Source organism: Engystomops pustulosus, chromosome 4, assembly GCF_040894005.1.
Source record: "Engystomops pustulosus chromosome 4, aEngPut4.maternal, whole genome shotgun sequence".
NCBI classification, from domain to species: domain Eukaryota; kingdom Metazoa; phylum Chordata; class Amphibia; order Anura; family Leptodactylidae; genus Engystomops; species Engystomops pustulosus.
In genome coordinates, this window is record NC_092414.1 from 59,040,432 (window position 1) to 59,061,221 (window position 20,790).

The 20,790-nt window shown below is 40.6% G+C and overlaps 2 protein-coding genes across 5 annotated transcripts in view; both read left to right on the top strand.

The window, feature by feature from the left end:
• The window catches only part of PDLIM7 (PDZ and LIM domain 7), a 68,020-nt gene that overhangs the window by 33,352 nt on the left and 13,878 nt on the right, over positions 1 to 20,790 (top strand). The window lies entirely within an intron of this gene.
• Positions 4,683 to 11,449, top strand: LOC140126495 (PDZ and LIM domain protein 7-like). Its single transcript, XM_072146010.1, has 6 exons — positions 4,683 to 4,730; positions 5,154 to 5,170; positions 5,334 to 5,423; positions 5,554 to 5,708; positions 8,153 to 8,189; positions 10,750 to 11,449. The coding sequence occupies exons 1-6, from the start codon at positions 4,698 to 4,700 to the stop codon at positions 10,844 to 10,846; spliced, it is 429 nt and encodes a 142-aa protein (XP_072002111.1). The 5' UTR covers positions 4,683 to 4,697; the 3' UTR covers positions 10,847 to 11,449.

A 20,790-nucleotide genomic window follows, 5' to 3' on the forward strand; every position in this document is an offset into this window, starting at 1 on the left:
TTGTGGATTTTGGCTACATGTCAAGCAAGTGCTAGAATCATGACGCAAACAAGAAGAACTTGCAAAGTTTGACAGAAAACTTGCGCAGGGGCTTAGTACATGTGCCCCAATGAGTTGATGGGTGTAAAGTTGGGTGGAACATATATTTAACCGTGACATAATCACATATTACCTGTGGACTAGTAGTAGTCCAACTTCCCAAATACACTGGCCCCAAACAAGGACAAGGTTTTTGTAATTATTCCATATTCAATACCATTTTATGGAAATTGTAACTGTAGCATGAAGCGCATATCTCAGTGTATGATAGCAGCTGATACTCAGTACACATCAGGCTGTCTAAATGTAATCTGGAGAGCATTTTGCAGGAGATTGTATGGATGTCAATAATGTAATATTAGTAACACTTAAAGACATTCCGTGTAATACGGGTTTTTCACATTTGTAGTGCAGCTGTTAAATCCCCTTTAAGCAGCCAAATGGAATTGAAACCATCTGATCTCTGTTTGTAAATCTGATATCTTTTATCCGTGCCAATTCCATTAGGGTTTATTCGTTTTCAAAAGCCGCCACCTCTTTGCTGAGGATGTGTTCACATGTTGAGGTCTTTTTGTGCAATTTTTGTAGTCAATACCAGGTGTGGATCATCAAGGGAGCGAACATGTAAAGAACAGGTGGTACTTTAACCCACTCTCAGTTTTGGCTTTAAAAACTGCATCAGAAAACCTGAATACGGAAACTCAGCCTAATAGAAAGATACACTTCCACAGCAGCGCCAATGTCTGTCTCTGTACAAATGGAGAAGTGTTAATCCTGTTGTAAGAAACAATATGAGGGAGATTTATTATCAAGGCTATAAGGGAAAACTGTTCTACTTCCCCATGGAAACCAATCAGAGCTCAGCTTTAATTTTATAAATAGCAGTGGGAAAATAAAAGCTGAGCGCTGATTGGTTGTCATGGGCAACTAGAACAGTTCTGCTCTAAGAGACTTATGATAAATCTCCCCCTATATGTATGTGTCAAGAGTGTGTATATGTGTATATACACAGAGATCACAGTACAAATGTATGTAGAATACATATTCCCATGCATCTCATCACCTGTCTCTCATTGGCCATTACCAGACAAGATATTGGAATATTAAATAATTAAATATGAATCTGGCATACTGTAGTTTTTCTATTTTTACTGTCTCAAATAATGGAAGCCTAGCAGAATTGGTGTACTAACGGAAACCATTAAAAGTCTAGTGATACCAAAGGACAGATTAACGGTTCTGTTTAACTTCATTATTATTGTTTAGTGACAGAAAGATCAGGTAAGAACTAGGGCCTCATGTTCATCTCCTGGCGAGCGCACGGTTGGGTGGCAGAGGGGTTCTCACCCATACCCTCTCCATGGAAAGCCGAGCGGACGGCTCTGGGGGAGACACTGTGGGGGCATTTATCAATTTGAGCGCAGGTGGGGCTGTAAACGTGCTATATTTTTCAGTGGGATCAAAGTTTGTTGCAAAAGGGATTCATGATTTGGCGCGCAGACGAAAAGGTTAACTGACTCCACATTCAAGAAGGGGAAATGGAACCCCCTAGACCAGCTTTAAACTGCTCAAAAACTGCGCCACATAACGAGGCGGTAAAATAGAGGCGTCAGAAAAGTAACAGATTCACAAGCGGCGCCACAATTTAGAACAAGTCATGAGTGTTGGAAAAGCACCAAATTTGTGGCGCCGACCCTTTAAAGATGCAGCAAGGGTAAAATTATTCTCCAGTTTTCTGATAATAAATGCGCTCTGTGTGCTCAGTGCAATGTGATCAAGTGCCATAACGTTTATGAGGGCAGCGATCTGGCCAAAAATTTTTTCGGACAGATCACAGCCCCTTTAACAATCATGTGCATGAGGCCTAACACTCATGTGTTACGCCACTTTTTTTTTTTTTTTTTTTCTTCTTATCAAGATCTGAGTTAGAGGATATATGTATCTATCTCCACATTTTAACACTTCACTGGGTGGAACATTACTGTTTGATACTTTGTAAATATCATATTTATATTGTCATTTAACTAGAAGTATGATCTTTAAAATCCATAATATGCAACTAAGAAAATGTTAGTCATCTTATGTGGATCTCTGCAAACTGCAATGTGGGATCTATCCAGCAGATGGCACTGTCCCTTCATTGGAGGGGCCGCTGTGTAGGAGTTTCACTTTGCTTCATGCAGAAATTCAATCCAGCCTTATGCAATGCATTGGCTTCTGTCATTGTCCTTCTTGTACATTAATGTGACGTGAGGGAGGGGACAGGGCAGACATACTTCGTGAAGGAAACCTGATCTGTGTTTATTATGAGATAACTATATTTATACCCTCCAGTAGGTGTGCCCCATGAATGCTCTGTAAATCATAGCTGGAGCTGTACATCATAGCCCATTGCACACTATTTGCTAGTGAGTTTCTCTTACAAGAGAGCCCATATCACGTATACATGGTGGTGTGAATCAGCCTAATCCGTTCACCATGCTGGATCATTACATAGACCCTATCAGACACCGGACGATCCATTCTGCAGGTTCTCCAGTTCTATGAAAGACTCACAAATACAAACAAATGTCTTTATTGGGGCGTTTAATACTTACAGGGGTCTTTCCTTTTATATTCACATGGGACTGAAAGGCGGCTGCATTACCAAGCAGAAAATCTAAACTGTTTTACAATAGCAGCAAAGCGGATTAGATCATCAGAGAAATAAGATTTTATATCATTTCTTCTACTTAATCTAAACATGTACATTTGTCCTTCAGATTACTTGCATTAAAAACATGCACTACTTCAGTCTATGAGAACAAACCCTGAAAAATTAATGTGCAGGAATTCTGCAGAATTGTTTACAATATCAACAATAATGTTCTGCGGCAGAATCTGCACATAAAAGTTATAAAGCTGCATCATAAAATCTAAGGCGATACTGCAGAGTTTCTGATATAACAATATTTGCACAATTTAGGTAAAATGCAGCCGCTCCTCACCCCCTGTAAATATATCTTTTGGATACCCCTATTGGTGCCATCTTTGTCAATGTGCATTTGGTAGATATTGGCCAACATTTATTAAAGACTTTGCACCAGTGTTCTGTCTGGCTTTGCACTAGAAAGAACATGCAAACTGCTTGCACATGTATTTATAAAGTGTCTGCACCAGTTTTGTGTCCATCATGATAGAAAAAAATGTGCACTTAAAGGGGCGTGTTAGTGCTTAGTTGGAGTTTGCGCCACAATTCTGTCTGCGCAACAATTCTGCAGCATGAACAAAGTGCATCAATAAAAAAAATGGCGCACACTTCTCGAGCAGTGCAGAAGGCGCCAGATTAATGAAGACCGTGCTTACGTTCTGATGAATCTAGCAGGGAAGCGACACATTCAGTAAATCGGGTGCACAATCTTCTTAAACTCCTCCAGTCCGGGTAAGTAAATGTGCAGCAATGTGTCCGACAAGACAGAAAGAATGTGCACCAAAAGGAACGTGTTAGTGCTTAGTCTGACTTTGCGCCACAATTGGCCATTGACCCACATTCATCAAAACTAGTGCAGTCTGTATAATGTGCAGTTTGCCTGTGTAGTGTGCGGGGTGCGCCAGATTCATGTACTGTGGTGCACGTGTCGCCCCGTGGTGCACTATGTTCATGCAGCAGAATTGTGGCACACGTCAGTAATAACTGTGGCACAATCTGTGTCGAACATAGAGCAGCCGCGACAAAACTGGCGAAGACACTTTATAAATACATGTACAAGCAGTTTGCACGTTCTTTTCAGTTCAAAGTCAGACAGAAAACTGGCGCCAACGTTTTAATGAATGTGGCCCATTGGCTTTTTGTTTTCCGCAACTGAAGATCCACAGGCTGACCCCGTGACGGAAACTGAACATACTGATGAGCCACCACTGTCATTTTAGTTTTCCTGTTCCCTTATGAAAGGTATAAAACAGAAATATGAGTTCAGGGATAAACCGAGATGGCACTATATGGCAGGGGTTATGCATTAACCAATCTGGTCTGTGTTTCTAGTAGAATCTAGTAGAAATGAATTTTTACCAAAATTCATAAATGAGATGATCCTCATTAAAAAAATGTAGCTAACATGTTTACCACTAGGGGGCACTCATGGTTTTGTGTTACTCCTGTCTATTTAACACTACGGTTACAATAAGAAAAGAACAACTTGTTTTCCTATAGATCTGTTTGCGCCACTTCCACTGTAATGCTAGGAAATAGTATACCCTGCAAGCTATCTTTTGGCTTGAAATTGCCTTGTTTACTATACGAATTGCAGTGTAATTGGAAGCAAGCTCCCCTGTACCCCCTCCTCTCTATGTTCTGATCAGTGTATTAGGGGTGGGGGGCTGCACTGGAACCTGTTGCCAGAGCCTTACTAGGGCTGGAGTAATTTGACCTGTAGCTATATTGGGGCTGGCAGACCGAGGGATCAGTGACAGAAGCTCACCACGTATTAGAGCTGGTCACATCCTTCCATCCAACAGGTATTTTTTATTTTGTAATACAATTTATATGGATATTATCTTTCTTCTGTAGTTTACTGTAGACTTTGATGAAAGCTGACATTCCCCCCACTCAGGCTTTGGAGCGGGCACTTTATATCATAGCCATTTAAGACTGTAACGTCAAACCTCAGTAATGTACAAGGATGCTGGTAGAAAATTGTTACTTAGCACTACAGGTCAAGCACAGAAAATTAGATTTTTTTAGGAAAAAATGTTCTGCAGGTTGATATGAGATTCTAGTCTTTGCTATAAGCTTAGGGGATGGAGGCATCTTGTCACAGATGACCACACCAGATTTCTTTGCAGATACTCTTGGGCATTATAAAGGCTTTGCAATTTTCTGTACATTGTAAATGTTATAGGCTGTAAATGCAGACATTGGTTGACATTTAGCTTGATGCACCTCTGATATATGCAGATAGCAGCGAGGGCTTCCACAATATAACCAAATAAAGGTCTTCTTTTTCAAATATTGGATGCGTGTTGTTGGAAAGCTGAATGAGAGAAATGAAAACTTTAATGTGACTAAATCTGTTTCCTTTTGCTCCCTCTTTCCCTTTATGTGTTTCCTCACTTTCTCTTTGTCCTTTGCCTTGCAGGTGGAAAACATAGAAAAGTCAGTAAGCATTGCTCCTTGTTGTGTCTGTGTGTGGTGTGCACTTTATATTCCACATTATGCCCTTTCCTGCATGGTGAATAAGGATTATTTAGTGTGCTGTGTACATTGTAGTTTTTTTGCTGTGTTTCTGCGTTTTTAAGCACGTTCTTCACTCTCATAGGGTTGCCAAAAAACCCAAAGAGGAGAACGTTTCAAAGGCCTTGAACGGATTGACTCAATCCTCTCTCGACGCTTATTTCTTAGACGATCAGTAAGTGCTCAGGGTTACTGATGGTCCAAGTCTGTACTTTGTATTCTGAGCAATGCCTTCCTCATTTCATTCTTACTTGTGTCTTGTCTGTCCCTCCACCTCTCCTTCGCACTCTTCTTTCCTGTACCAGACACTCTCTTAGGATGGATACTCAGCCTGCCTTCCAACCCAATGACTCCAGTAAAAAGAGGCTGATAGAGGACACTGAGGACTGGAAACCTCGTACAGGGACCACTCAGTCCCGTTCTTTCCGCATCCTGGCACAGCTCACTGGCACAGATTTTAGTAAGTCGATCTGCATAGGTGTGCCTCGTAGTCAAGCTTATTTCTACATTTCCCAATGTAGAATTTGTTTTCTGCAAATAATATTAAAAAACAAGCCAAATCCTGGACCTACTTTAACCCCTTAGTGACGCGGCCTGAAAAGGCTCTAGTGTCCTGGCATTTTTAGCTGATTTTCGTATGCGCCAGTTTAAGGGCATTAACTTTTTTTTTTGCATGCTACCGTGTGTTTTTTTTCGGGACACATAGAGCTAGTTAAAAAGGTAATAGAAGTACAAACTTTTTTTTCATTTTTATTTTAAAAGTGGAAGAAAGGTTTTTTTGTAATTTATAGTCCTACTTTTATTTTCAAAATAATTCAAAATGAACATTATTAATGAATTCCCTATTTTGTTTCAGTTGTTTTGATATATAATATGTATAGTTTTATGAATATTTATTCATATTTTTATGTGTGTGTTTTTACTTTATATGTCCCCCATGAGGTCATAAAGACTTTATTTTCTCTCTTTTACAAGTTTTCCCATGTAACTCTATATACGAGCCTCAGGTACAGGGGAAATGACCACCTATGACTGGGGATTCTGATCAGAGCTGGACTGGGTGTAATAGGACCCAGCCGCTATGTTTAATCCCTTAAGATCCTGACCGCCGATTCTATGGAGCCCATTGCGCCGACTCCACTCCTGTGCATCACACTCATTCAGCGGGGTACTTTGAGGAGCGGAGAAGGGAAAAGCGGTAACAAACCGCATCTCCCTTCTCCCTAGTGTCTCCTGGTGTCTCTGTCTCTGACCGGGTCTAAAGCTGCAGATTCGGACCTGCACCAGCTGACGTCTAAAGTCAGTGGGTGAGCAGAGAGGAGTTAAAATGTGATGCTAAACTCAACGTTCACATTGCTACCAGGATTATTCATATTGGACCTTGTGAATAGGAAATCAAATCCATTGCATAAGTTTCTGGAAACATTTGTGTATATTCACAGAACTGCATATATTTTATATAAACGGATATATCATCATGTAAATCCCCTGGTCTGTACTAGTATCAATGCACACTGCAATATAGCGAGAGAATTTCCTACGTATACCCCTGACATATGTCACTGTATAACAATGCTGTGGCATACATTGCCAATTAGGTTCCATGTTGACAAAATATACTGTACTACATAGTAAACGTGTGAAGGATTTCTTTCTGGTAGCATAGTAAAGCAGAATGTACTGTAAAATAAGCAATAAACCACCAAGCAAGGTAACTGGCATATGCACGACCCCAATGCAAAATCTTTACCAGTTGCCCCAATCATGATGTTTATAATTGTTAATACAGGTATTTTTCTATTAAGAAAAGAATCATAACAGCTTACGGCTCCTGTGCCCTGGTACAGCTGTGCCCCCTCAATTTATGCCCTTTTATCCTCTGTTGTGTGAATGGGGGCCTATGGATACATTAAGCAAACAGACACTGCAAATGTGCTGTGATTTCAGCCCCAGAAAGCACACACATGTTTGTTTTACTACTACACAATAAACATAAAAGACGCAAGATAATATTAGTATTGTATACATACCCCAGTAGAGTCATGGCAACCAGCCTGAAAACATCAATTGTCTACACCGCTGCCTGTATTCAGAGGACTTGAATATAGGGCAAAATAGGGTTATAGGGTTATTAGAAATATTCCCTACTGGCTTTTCCTTTCAGTAAACACATTTATAAATAGGTTTTGGGCCACATTGCCAGCTCACATGTTGGGAATCCTGTTGCTGGAATATCATAGTTTTACAAATTCTTTAGAAACTACGGGAAAAAAACAACAAAACTTTTCTTGTCAAATGAATATAATCTCTTGAAATATAAAGTAGTTGCCATTGTAAGAATGTTCACTATAAAATGGCAAATTATGTAAAAAGAAAAAAAAAGAAAAAGTTACAACAGATTTATATTGGAGTTACGTGAGGAGGAATGTGGAATATGGTTACATACAAGATAGGTTACATAGGTAAGTTGAATTTGTATTTAAGTGGAAACTGTTTATTTTATAATTGTAGTCCCAGACAAAAAAAAAATTTGCCTCAGTGACAATGGGAGTTTCAAAATTTCTTGATGTAGTGGGACCAAGGATTATTAATAAAGCTTCATTACAGACACTTTATGGCTGAACATTGCTGCCTGGGACTAAAGTAATAGCATGCAGGGAGCTTCACCAGAGGTCACAGGGGGCAGAGGGGTCCGTCTGCAACTAGGGGTCATCTGTAAGTCGATTGTACCGTAGGGGACCGTCTGATATGATATGATTTGTGCTTACATGTTAGGCACAATAAAATGACTGTTTTCCACTGGTGCCTGTTCTTCTTGTATTGTTTTACTTTCTTCTCCTCTGTTCTCTCATTTTCCTCTCTATTTTTCTTCTACTTTTCTCTCCTTGCTGTCACATATTGCAGTGCAAGATCCTGATGATGAGAACATGAAAAGAGTGAGGTAAGCATCAGCCATTACCTCCCAGACTAAATATACTAAACCCCTTCTTCCCATGATTACTTTCCTCCACATGGAGGTATTGATCCCTCACAAAGTCCAATCAAAATAACAATTAAAACTCGCAAATTAAATTTTATGAGACATAATGGGGGATTTATCAATGTGTCCCAGGTTCCGTCAGTTCAGTGGAGGAAAACCCTAGTCATTTTCTGCGCCAGATTTGTTAGATAAGACTGTCGGTTTCCAGTTTAGACCTACTTTACAGTGGTCTAAACCATGCGACCAAATTTTAGACCAAGCCACGCCCCTCCATCGGACAAGTCAGAAAATGGCTAAAAACAAGTCTCAAAAGCCTTGATAAATGTGGTGTAAGGCTTTTCACACTTTTTTTGGCACAAAATCACCAGAATTGTGGCACACGTGCGTTAATACATCCCCCCTAATGTATTCTAAAGGGTAAGTTGTGGGATAGAATACACAAGTTGAATTTATGACCATTATGACCACTGCTTGCTGCGCTTCTACAGGAAGCTTCCATGTTTACTTCTAGTGGACAGAAATCTGACCATGGTCACACAGGTGCACCATAATCCTGGTGGTAGATGTACTTCAAATCATGCCCAAACAGATGGCACTCAGGGAGGAATGGGCGTTCCCAATAAATAAATTATAATAAATTATTATTAATTTATATAGAAACATTATATTCTGTAGCGCTTTACTAGGTACATGTACAAACAAAATAACAAGTTACAGAGTAATATCATGAGATGTGAGTAAAGATGCCCCAGAAAATTATTGAATGGGAAATACAAGCATTTACTAACCTGACATGTCGCGTGTGGTGACAGATCTTCTTAAACATGTTAAAGAGAATCTGCCACATGGATGCAGTACTTCTAAACCAAGCACACTTACATGCTGGGGTCAGTGGCAGATTAAGCGTCCAATGGGCCCAGGGCTGTCCACACGACTAGGGCCCTCCAGCATCCAAGCCATCCTTGTGCCCAGAGGCTTAATATTCTCCACCTGGCAACAGCACCGCAGCCCGTACTGGACCCTCTTTAATTAAATGGCCACAGCCGCGTCATAGTGTATGCGCATGGCCCTGAAGAGTAGAAGACGAAGCCATGGGCAGAAGAAGCTGGAGGAGAGTATTGCTTTTTTTTTATCTAGCGATCTATGGCCTGGGCATGGGCGGGCATGGGCCCCTGAGAAGCCGAAGGCCCAGGGCGGCCACCCATACTGCCTATATGAAGATTTACTGGGGTGTGCCTCCTGAAACAGGATCCGTTCTTCTTTTTGCTTCTAATAGCCTGTCTAAGGCACACAAGCCCTTGGTGGCTCTGTCTGCTATTTATTCACACCTCAATTTGGCATGATTCTGCCCACCTCCTCCTTCACCAGCCAGAAAGCCAGTGATGTCAGCTGTCTGCACAATGCCGGTGACGACTACGCATGCATGGCTTTCTGGCTGGGAAGTGGAGGTGGGCAGAAACGGCAAATTGAGGTGTGAATGATCAGCAGACAAGGGACCCAGAAGGGACTTCTCTGACATAGACAAAAGACCATGAGGCTCATTTGTATAATTGTAGAAGATGTTTTTCTCAAAAACTAAGCAATAAGAAGCAAAAAGTAGAGTGGATCCTGTTTCAGAAGGCCCACCCCAGCATGTGCTTGGTTTAGAATCGCTGCAACAATGTAGTAGAGGTTAAAGGGGTTTTTCAGGATGGGCGCTTATGTGGCCAATAGCGAGGGAGACCATAAATAAAATAAATATCCCATGCTTGCCTCTATCCTGTGCTTCACATCTGTCTGGGGACGTCAAGTTGACAGCTTGAGCCGCTTGAGCTTATCGCAGGTCGTAGGTGAGAGCAGAGGTTAGGATAAGATGTAAAGGAGCAGAGCGCATGTAATCATAATTTTTTTGTTTTACGGCTTTCCATGCTATTGGTAAAATATTGGTAAATCTCAAACAATTAGATTTACCAATCTAATTGGTAGGAAAAATGCCATAAATTAAATTTCCAGTTCTCCTTGACCACAATCTGTGATGGACACAGACAGTACAAAAAATACAGGAGCGCCTTTAGTAAAGGCTTTGCACTCTTCTTAGTAAATGTGCCCGGCAGTGTTGTGGATGAGCCTTAGTAGTTGAAAAGACAATTAAATTCAAGGGGTATTGAATTGTCATCACAGCTCCTTGGGCAAGTAAGACGACTAGTAATGAGTAAGCCACTTTGTTTCTGATTATTGCTGTCCTATACAACAGGGTTTGCAGATAGAAGTCTGTGTTCTCTACTTCTCCTCTACAGGGCTTGCAGGCTGTAATAGGTGGCAGCCCGCCAATTGTAAAGTACCCTTTTCTCATGCCCTACAAGGCCTCATTAAAAACAGGCCTTTGAAGTTGATGTGAAAGTGTACTGAATAGCTCTGAACTTGCTTTTGTCTACTGTTCTTATTCTATCTTATATCTTCCTTTTCTTTTTTTCTTTTTCATTTGTTACCTATCCTTTACATTTCCAAAATCCAAATCTCTCCCTCACTTGCCATGGCACAGAGAAAAGTTCATCACAGAACTCCAGAGCCCACGTTACACCCGCTTGCGTGATTGGCACCATGAAAGATCGGCCTGCTCCCTTAACGTGAAGCCTTGAACGGAGAAAAGAGGGGCGGGACCTGGTGGGGGAGGAAAATTTTGGAAGATGACATGGAAGCTGATGCACTTCAATGATGTCATTACTCTTCTTTGTAATGTTAGCCACCCCCAACGTAGCACGTTCTCAGACCAATAATTGAGTGAAGTCTGCAAACCCTTTCTGTTTCAGCATTTGTAAATACATCATCCATCTCTGCCTACCTGCCTGATATTCACCCTTTCTCTGCTTCTTATTTAATGGCGTGTGACATCTTAGAACTGCTTGTCCATGTAGAAGATCTAGAACCATTTCTGTGTATAAAGAGCAATAAATATACTTATACTACAATGCCATAAGGGAAAATGTTGTAAAGATCCTCCTTTTCTCATGAGCACACACTGCCAGGAGTTTTTGTGGGATTTTCAGCTTTGTGATTTTTTTTTTCCTCGCAGCTTCCATCTTGCTTGGTGTTTAGTTAGGGTGAACCAAGCAGGTAAAAGACATGGAGAGAAAACATTGGTACCTTCAGCTATAACATGTGCTTTTGGTAGGGACTGGGAGACTGCTTTTTATTGGGGCACGGTTTGGGTAAGTGTAGGTACAATAAATATGTTTCATGTATCATTTTTGTTGCAGTGAGTTATTTTTACTTTGGAGCTTTTCTTGCTTTTACATTTATTTTATATACCGTATATGCCGGCGTATAAGACGACTGGGCGTATAAGACGACCCCCAACTTCTGCCCTAAAAATATAGAATTTGGTATATACTCACTGTATAAGACTACCCCTCTCCCAAATGAAAAAAAGTCTACTTAAAACCTTGCAAAACAAACAAGAGAGCAAGTGCCTGGTGATCATAACTGTAAGCTGCGATATTAATGAAGATCCGACATGCTTCTGTAAGTGCCGCCTGTGACCCCCAGCTCTGTGACGCCGACCGCTGTGACAGGGCGGCTGCATTAGCATACAGCGCGCCGCCCCGTCAGCGCGTACTAAGCCTCTTCTAATGACGGCGGTCCCAGGAAGCGGCTCTCTGCGCGCTGACGGGGGAAAAAAAACCTCACACAGTGCGGCCCCCGTATATCCGGCGTATAAGACGACCCCCCACTGTAGCCATTATTTTAAGGGGTTAAAAAGTAGTCTTATACGCCAGTATATACAGTAGTATATTGGACCACTTATCTGCAGCACTGTCTATTTCAACAAATCTATTAAGTCTATTAATATATGGGCTACAAGGTAATGTAAACCCTTTACAAAAAAACATTCCATCCTATTGTGTAGTGCACAACTATATCTAGTTCTTTTTAAGAAGATTTGATACCTGTTGACCAAAATGACCATGTTTGTACTGGAGCATGCCACTTTTTATTAGAATTTTGACCAAAACCAAAAATCGAACCTGGAATATGAAATAGATGCCACAATTAGCCCGTCATTTGATTTTCCTTCTAGCATGTATTTATTATTGAGAAAACTGCAGCATGATTATGGGGTTTTCCATGAATATGGAAAAACCCTGCTCTGGTTCCTGGGTCACTTTGTTACTACCAGTTTCAGGCCTTGCACATGACTAGAAGTTTCAGGGGGTCATAGGATCCGCTTAATCAACTGGACATGTAAGGTCACTTCTGCGTTCAAAGGGATTTCTCTTCCTGTATTTTACCCTGATACGAGGAGGCCAGTTATACAACCCCCCCAGAACTTCTGTTTAGGTGCAGGGCCCAAAACCAGAAGTACCTGAGAAACCTGGGAGCCAAAGTGGTTTAATGATGTTTTATTTTCTTTTGTTTTCTTACACTAGCACCGGCATTGGGGATTTTTCATATTCATGGAATATTTTCCATATTCATGGAAATCTCCATATTCATGGAAAACTTCTTTATAGAATGTATCTGTCTGTAGACTAAAAACACGTTCCAGTAAGAGTTAGCAGGATTGTGAATGTTCATCTGAAGGTTGTCACTCATTCAGATCCTGCCCAGACTAAGCTTAGGGGTTTATGCCAGTCACTGGCTGAGGTAGGTCACCACTTTATCTTGTGTGTATCCTGTGTAATGAGAGGGATTAGAAGAAGAAGCAGGCAGCATATCAGATAGATTTTTATCCCTTTGTGAACTATTTGCTCAATTTTATGCTATGTAACTATTTAATTTGATACCTGGCGATGCTGCAAGGTTATACATTACCATTGCTTTCTGTCTGCTCTTTTCATGCACATTGTGTTACAATGAAAGGGGAATATGACGTTAGACCAATTTTCAGTCCTGTGACTAAGCTCTTCTATCTGCCTGTGCCGCAAACTCTGAGTCAGTAGTTTGGAGACGCAAGCAAACCATGCCTTACGTAGCAGTACATCATGCTGCCATTGTTGGCTTACCTAGACAGTCACTGTTACCTGGTAATCAAATGCAGCGTGGAACAAGTCTTTTTGTTCTAGTAATCACACAATCAGCCATGTATGATGTGGGCAGGAAAGGATCAAAAATAGATATGCATTGAAATTGTATTTATATCTCTGAAATCACATGCAACATGTGGCAGCAGGACATACTTTCATTTGGTAAGGCTGGAATCACACATGGAGTTTTTGTAGCAGATTTTTGTGATGGCATGTATTCATGGTAAGTTAGTCATTGTCATTGTGGACTATATCAAACCTCATCCACATGCTACAAGTAAATTGACCTGAACTACATTTTTCCTGTTTGTACTGTGGGGTTTCTTCGTGGCTTTTAACCTTTATATAAACTTTAAACTCTAAGACAGTTTGGTCATGATGCAGCTAGGGTACAGTTGAGATGCGATCAGCCACAGACTAAGTACTTTAACTTACATTCACATACTTTGCCTATAATTCTTAACAAACTTTTTATTTAGCAACTGTTTCTTGTTAACAGTACATGAAGCAGCCACCAAATAATATGTTTGTTATGAATTATAGGCAAAATATGTTACGGTAATTGGATGCATCATTTATATCCTATAATAATTCATCAAAGGTTACCAATAAAAAACTGCAAAATGTCGTGCATATCCAACATAAAGGAACAGGCCATTATGTCACTTTGTATGGATCGAAAATGAAGAATACCCTAATCTCTTTATCATGTGAATCAGACAGATTTATAAAGTGGGACTTTTCAAAATCTCAGAAATCGAAGGCCACATCCATTCCAATCCCTGGGTGTCATAAGAAAACTTGTAACTAGTTCACCAAATTTTAGCATTTGTGTAACTTTTTAACATAACAGTTGCCTATCCATGGCAGACAATAACACCTCGTGTTACGTTTATCAAGCTGTCTAAGCCACTTTATTAAATCCGGCCTGTAAAAGAGAACCAAAAAAAGGCCAAAAAAACGGAGAGAGATTCTGCCTCTCATTACATCTTTTGCCAGTGCAAAGTCATCTTGTTTGATACAATGATTCATGTGGGGAAATGGAGTCCGCTGCTTGTCACATCATTAGGCAGATATTTGGGGTCCTTAAGATCTTGAAGGATTACACAGTTTTAAAGCTATGATGTCAGCAGTAAAGTAAGATATGGGCACTACTGTGTAAAATGTGCAGATACCAGGATTTCTATAACCAGTCAAACAATATGTAACCTATATATTACAGTACAAACAGCAGACAGACTGCATTGTGTTCTCAGTGAAACCAGTCTTTGTACATTTCTTTTCACATGTTTAATTGGAAATGTAGTAGAATGTTCACTGCTGGAAAATCTTTAACCCAATCTGCTATCTGAGGGACCTTCAACATCAACTGGTCTACAAAATGTCTGTAACATTATCTCAATGAATGTGGCCATCTTCCAATTAGATTTACCAAGCGGAGGGGTTAAGCTTTGGCTCTTTGAAGGTTCCAGCGGTGATAAAGAATTCTCCATTCTATGTTCAGCCCAGGGCAGCTGGTACACAGGGCAGGCTCAGAGCACAGGGCTTTGTGTTCAGATGCTCCTGCTAGGAAGTAATCCTGTGTCTGCCCCCGCAACTCCTCCTGACCAAAAGCCCAGCAGATGTTGAACAGATGTTGTCTGATTAGGATGCCGGCTGGGGGTCAATTAACCCCTTCTATTCCAGGGATAAAACATCTCATAGGTAAGGAAAATCGAGGCTCCGGCTTATTCTCAAATTCAAAACCGGTAAATGAATGCAAGGAGCATAATCACTAAAATATTCTGTTTTTGTGTTTAAAAAAATAATTCTATTTTATATTATTATGATTTATGATTAAAAAATAATTCTATTTTATATTATTATGATTTATGATTAAAAAATAATTCTATTTTATATTATTATGATTTATGATTATATTATGATATGATTTATATGATTGCTCACCAGCCTGTTACTCGACATAATTTGGTGATTATGACCAGTCAGCACCCTAATGGCGTTACTTAGCAATTTTTCTACATTTTACAGACTGACTAACCAATGAACCCAACACAACTCCCACCGAAGAGCTCTACTTCATAAGCTTTATCCCAAGTAACCCACATAAGGTTCTACACCAAGATATTAAAGAGGTTGTCCCACAAAGAACATAGATTGGTAATGAATGTCTAATTACCTCCCCACTAGTCATTAAATCACCAGAGTGGTGTTCCCAAACTGCAGCCATATGTTGACAATATGTAATTTCTTTCAAAGAGGCAGTAACCGGTTATTCCCCATTAATATAGTCCAAAACTGCATTAACTATTCCAAATGCTTTAAAATGCAAATATTTGCTGGGTCTATTTTCAATGCAGCAGTATACTGTAATAAGAAAATTGTCATATAAGGCTAGATTCACATCACTACTAATGGTGTCCTGTAGTTTTATGAAAGATTATAACAGACACCTAATATTGCTGGTGAAAGGAAGCCGCCATTTCCTGTTATTCAATAAATACACTACTGCTAAAAAGTTTGGGGTCACCCAGACAATTTTTTGTGTTTTCCATGAAAACACGTACTTTTATTTTTTAAATGTGTTGCAAAATAAATAGAAAATATAAATTAGACATTGACAAGGTTTGAAATATTTTTTACTTCATTTGAAATAATAATTTTCTCCTTGCTGGGGTAATGTGGAGAAATTTCACTCCATGCTTCTAGAAGCCGCTCCCACAAGCTTGATGGGCACTTTTTGCGTACCATACGGTCAAGCTGCTCCCACAACAGCTTAATCTGGTTGAGATCTGGTGACTGGGCTGCCACTCCATTACCTGCCTGCTTCTTCCCTAAATAGTTCATGCATAATTTGGAGGTATGCTTTGGGTAATTGTCCTGTTGTAGGATTAAATTGTCTCCAATCAAGAGCTGTACACAGGGTATGACATGGTGTTGCAAAATGGAGTGATAGCCTTCTTTATTCAAAATCCCTTTGACCTTGTACAAATCCCACTTTACCAGTACCGAAGCAACCAGAGATCACCACAAGACCTCCGCCATGCTTGACAGATGGTGTGAGGCATTTTCCAGCATCTTTTCAGTTGTACTGCATCTCACAAATGTTCTTTTGTATCATCCAAGCACCTCAAACTTTGTTTTGTCCGTCCGTAACACTTTTTTCCAATCTTCCTCTTTCAACCATATAAACTATGAAATGTCTGTGTTCACTTGGCCATATTAAGCTTTTCCTTTTATTAGCCAGTCCCAGATAAGGCTTTTTCTTTGCCACTCTGCCCTGAAGGCCAGCATCCGGGAGTCACCTTTTCACTGTAGAGGTATACATTGGCGTTTGGCAGGTACTATTTAATGAATCTGTCAGTTGAAGACCTGTGAGGTGTCTGTTTCTCCGACTAGAAACTTTAATGTACTTGTCTAGTTGTGCAGCCGGACCTCCCACTTCTCTTTCTACTCCGGTTAGAGCCTGTTTGTGCTCTGCTCTGAAGGGAGTAGTACACACCTATGTATAAAATCAGTTTCTCTGCAGTTTGTTGCACGGAATGGCCTCCATTTCTAGAACAGACTATCAAGTTTCACATGAAAGTTCTTTCATTTTGCCATTGTGAGAGTTTCATAGAACAAACAAATGTGATGCTCCAGATTCTCAACCAGCTCAATGGAAGGTCAGTTTTATAGATTCTCCAATTAGCCAAACTGTTTTCAGCTGTGCTAGCATATTTGAACAAGGGTTTTGTAAACCTTCATTATCCTTCTTACACAGTTAGCAAACTCAATGTACGATTAAATCACTGGAGTGGTGGTTGTTGGAAATGAGCATATATAAAGTATGTAGATATTGCATTAAAAACACAACGTTTACAGTTAGAATCGCCATTTACCACATTGTATAGAGCAGTGATGGCAAACCTTTTAGACACTGAGTGCCCAAACTACAACCAAAACCCATGCATTTTTCGCAAAGTGCCAATGCGACAATTTAAGCAGTAACTTATTACTCCCTGCTCTTTCACAGGATTAAATTGTATAGGCCCCTTAGAACACCAATACAGTAGAAATAAGGAGAACAAGTTTGGATTATCTTTGTAGCTTCCTTCTAGGGTCCTGGGCTGCAAGAGGTCTGTCCTGTCTGACCAACACTGCCCTTGGGTGATGGCAAGGGTGCCCATAGAGAGGGCTGTGAGTGCCACCTCTGGCACCCGTGCCATAGGTTCGCCATCACTGGTATAGAGTGTATTTATGATTCATTTAACGTTAGCAACATGTGCTTTCCTTTAAAAAATAAAGACTTTTCTAAGTGACCCCAAGCTTTTGAGCGGTAGTATATATATAATTTATTTTATCCATCAACAGTAAACAAGAGTTTCAAACAGATTTACCTACACTTAGTTTAGCTGTTCCCAATACTTGTCCACAATAAGGAAGGTATATCCATGTAAGGGTGGTTAAAACTAAATGGCATACTAACTTTAGCAGCACAGAAGGCGGAAGAAAATATGCCCTAGCTTTTGTCTTGCCCATTTTCTCCACCACCAGAGTATAATTCCACCACAACCCTCACATTGTGTCCCTGCCCCCCCCCTCAGCTCCCCCTCACATTGTGTCTCTGCCAACTCCCCCTCACACAGTGGCCCCCTCATATTCTGTCCCTTCGTATTGTGCCCTCCCACAGCAGCTCCACCTCATATTGTCCTTTCCCCCAGGAGCTCCCCCTTATATTGTGTCCATCCAGCAGCTCCCCCTAATATGTTGGCTTTCCAGCAACTCCCTGTTATATTGTGACCCCATAAGCTCCCCCTCTTATTGGGTCCACCAGCAGCTCCATCTCATATTATGCCCCCCCCTCCCCTTCACAGCTCCCCTTTGTTGCTGCTTAATAAAAAAAATAATACAATTACTTACCTATCCCTGTTCCTGCTGTATCCCTGTCCTCTTCTGCTATTTGTAGCTCTGAAACTGGCAAGGAGGATGACATCATCACACCTGCCGGCTCTGCTACATACAGCAGCAGTAACACCAAAATGTTGTCATATATGTGACAACAGTAATATCATGAAGTATAAGGCCAATGCAATATAAATTTTTCACAAGAAGCAATGTGGTGTGTGGACCACACAGAGGAATTAAAAGTATGTGGGTCCCTTAATAACACCACTGAAGGCTGGAGGTAGGTTATACAATCAAGAATACACAAAATGTAAACATAATACTACAGCATGAGTACAGCTCACAAAGTGCCAAGTGAGTAAAAAGAAGCAAATACAGGCAGTCCCCAGGTTACATACAAGATAGGGTCTGTAGGTTTGTTCTTAAGTTGACTTTGTATGTAAGTCGGAACCGTATACTTTATTATTGTAACCCCAGTCAAAAATTTTTTGGTCTCTGTGACAATTGGATTTTAAAAACGTTGGATTGTCATAAGAATCAGGATTAACAATAAATCTTAATTACAGGCACCATTGATAACTGTTAAAGCTGTTTATTGTAGCCTAGGACTAAAGTACAGTAAATTACCAAAATCCAGAGGTCCGTTTGTAACTAGGGGTCGTATGTAAGTCAGGTGTTCTTAAGTAGGGGACCGCCTGTACCATACCAAAGACTGAGACCACACATATGAGACCCCGACACGTGTTTCGCTGTCACGCTTTATCAAGGGAGTCACAGCAGCAGCAGCAGTAGAGGCACAGTGATAATACAGAAAGCTAATTGGAGGACGAATCCCGCATAATGTTATAAGGCTTGATGTCAAGGGAGCTGCCTTACATGGTAGCTAAAAGAGGCATGGTTTTCCTTATCTTATCCTGGAAAACTTATTTGCATATTTTCAGGACAGTTTGGGGGTATGGAATAGTGTAGCACTCTGATAAGGAGGTTCCAGGGCTCTGTTTTGATTTCCTCTTTAGAAACAAATGATCTTTTGCCCATAAAACAGTAACAATGGTTGCTACGCTTTGAATTAGCATTATATGCTGTAGTAAAGGGTTAGCTATACATTTTCTAACCACCTCCACAAGAGATAAGTGTCAGTGTGAATGAAATGTTATTGAACAACTCAGTGTGATACCAGAGAAATCACAGTTTCGGTTCCCTACATCTCTCAACATGCGTCATCAAGAAAGACACTATCAATAATAATGAATTTGTTAATATAGAGGACTAACTGTCCTCACTTCTAGTTTGCCCCCCTAGACTGGAGACTAGATTGTTATCATTATTGTAAATGCAGTGTATTCAACAGGGTGTTATAGCGCAGGGGGAGCTGAGCATTTTGATGTAGTGTAACTTCACCTTGTAGAGAAGTCAATTAGGAGGTTATATTGATGAATGGGAGGCTCTATGTCACTGATGGAACCATCTCCTTCATATCTCAATATGCATAGAAACACCAAAGATATATATAGATGAATGACAAGTAATACTGAGTCTTGTTACACCTATTCAGCAGCTCCTGCTCTACACACGCTGGCTGCAGATACGACATTGGAGATGTATCAATCTCTCTACACCAGAAAACTGGAGTAACTTTCACCTGAAATTCTGTGCACCACATTTACTGAAGGTTTCAGACCATTTCTAGGTGGTTTTCCAACACCTCTGGAAATGGGAATTTCCTTGGTAACTAGGTGGCATGGCCTGATGGTGCATAGTAGAATTTGCCAGTCTTAGCCTCCATTCACTCGATGTATGCCCACCCTACCATAGTACATACCCTACGCCCTAGGCATACATCGGCTGGACATTATATGTATGCAGGCACTCTGCTGGGCATTATATTAATGGGGGCAATGCTGGATTTTATATTTATGGGGTCACTATGCTGGACATTGTATTAATGGGGGCACTCTACTAGACATTGTATTTATTGGGCCACTCTGCTGGACATTGTGTTAATGGGGGCACTCTGCTGGACATTGTGTTAATGGGGGCACTCTGCTGAACATTATACTTATGGGGGCACTCTGCTGAGCATTCTATTAATGGGGGGACTCTGCTTGACATCGTATTAATGGGGGCACTCCGCTGTGGACATTTCATTCATGAAGAGAGACTACTGGATATGTTATTATACTTGGGTCTGCTTGTACTCGACTACATACCGTAATATGCTGCACACTGCACACTCCACAGGCATAATACACACTAGTTTTGATAAATGTGGGCCATAGCTTTTAATTTTGCAATGAACAATAAGGAAATGTAAGATCCACTTATATATGTTTTTTCAGCAAAACCACTTAGCTCAAGGATTAACCGATATATGAGCCTGCATCAGTGTAGCTACAGCAGTCTTAAAGGGAACCTGTCACCAGGAGACCCATTTTTAGCACTCCCCCAGTCCCCACAGAGCATAGTACATACTCTGTCAAAGTGTTTTTGTATTAAAAATAGGTTTTACAGAAAAAGATATGTTATATTGTACCTTTCATTAACATGAGCTGTGTGACTAGGCACTCGTCCCCCCCCCCCCACCCTTGGGAAACAGCTCCTTCATGTGACCTTTTCAAATATATAAAAACACCCATCATTTTGCTTAGCGACGCCCCCTGCTCCTCTACAGC

Excerpts from the sequence above, each read along its gene's own strand:
- LOC140126495 (XM_072146010.1), top strand. The coding sequence starts at position 4,698 with ATGCTGGTAGAAAATTGTTACTTAGCACTACAG. Across the intron at positions 5,709-8,152 it reads GCTCACTGGCACAGATTTTA|TGCAAGATCCTGATGATGAG; the intron begins GTAAGTCGATCT and ends CACATATTGCAG. Across the intron at positions 8,190-10,749 it reads GAGAACATGAAAAGAGTGAG|AGAAAAGTTCATCACAGAAC; the intron begins GTAAGCATCAGC and ends GCCATGGCACAG.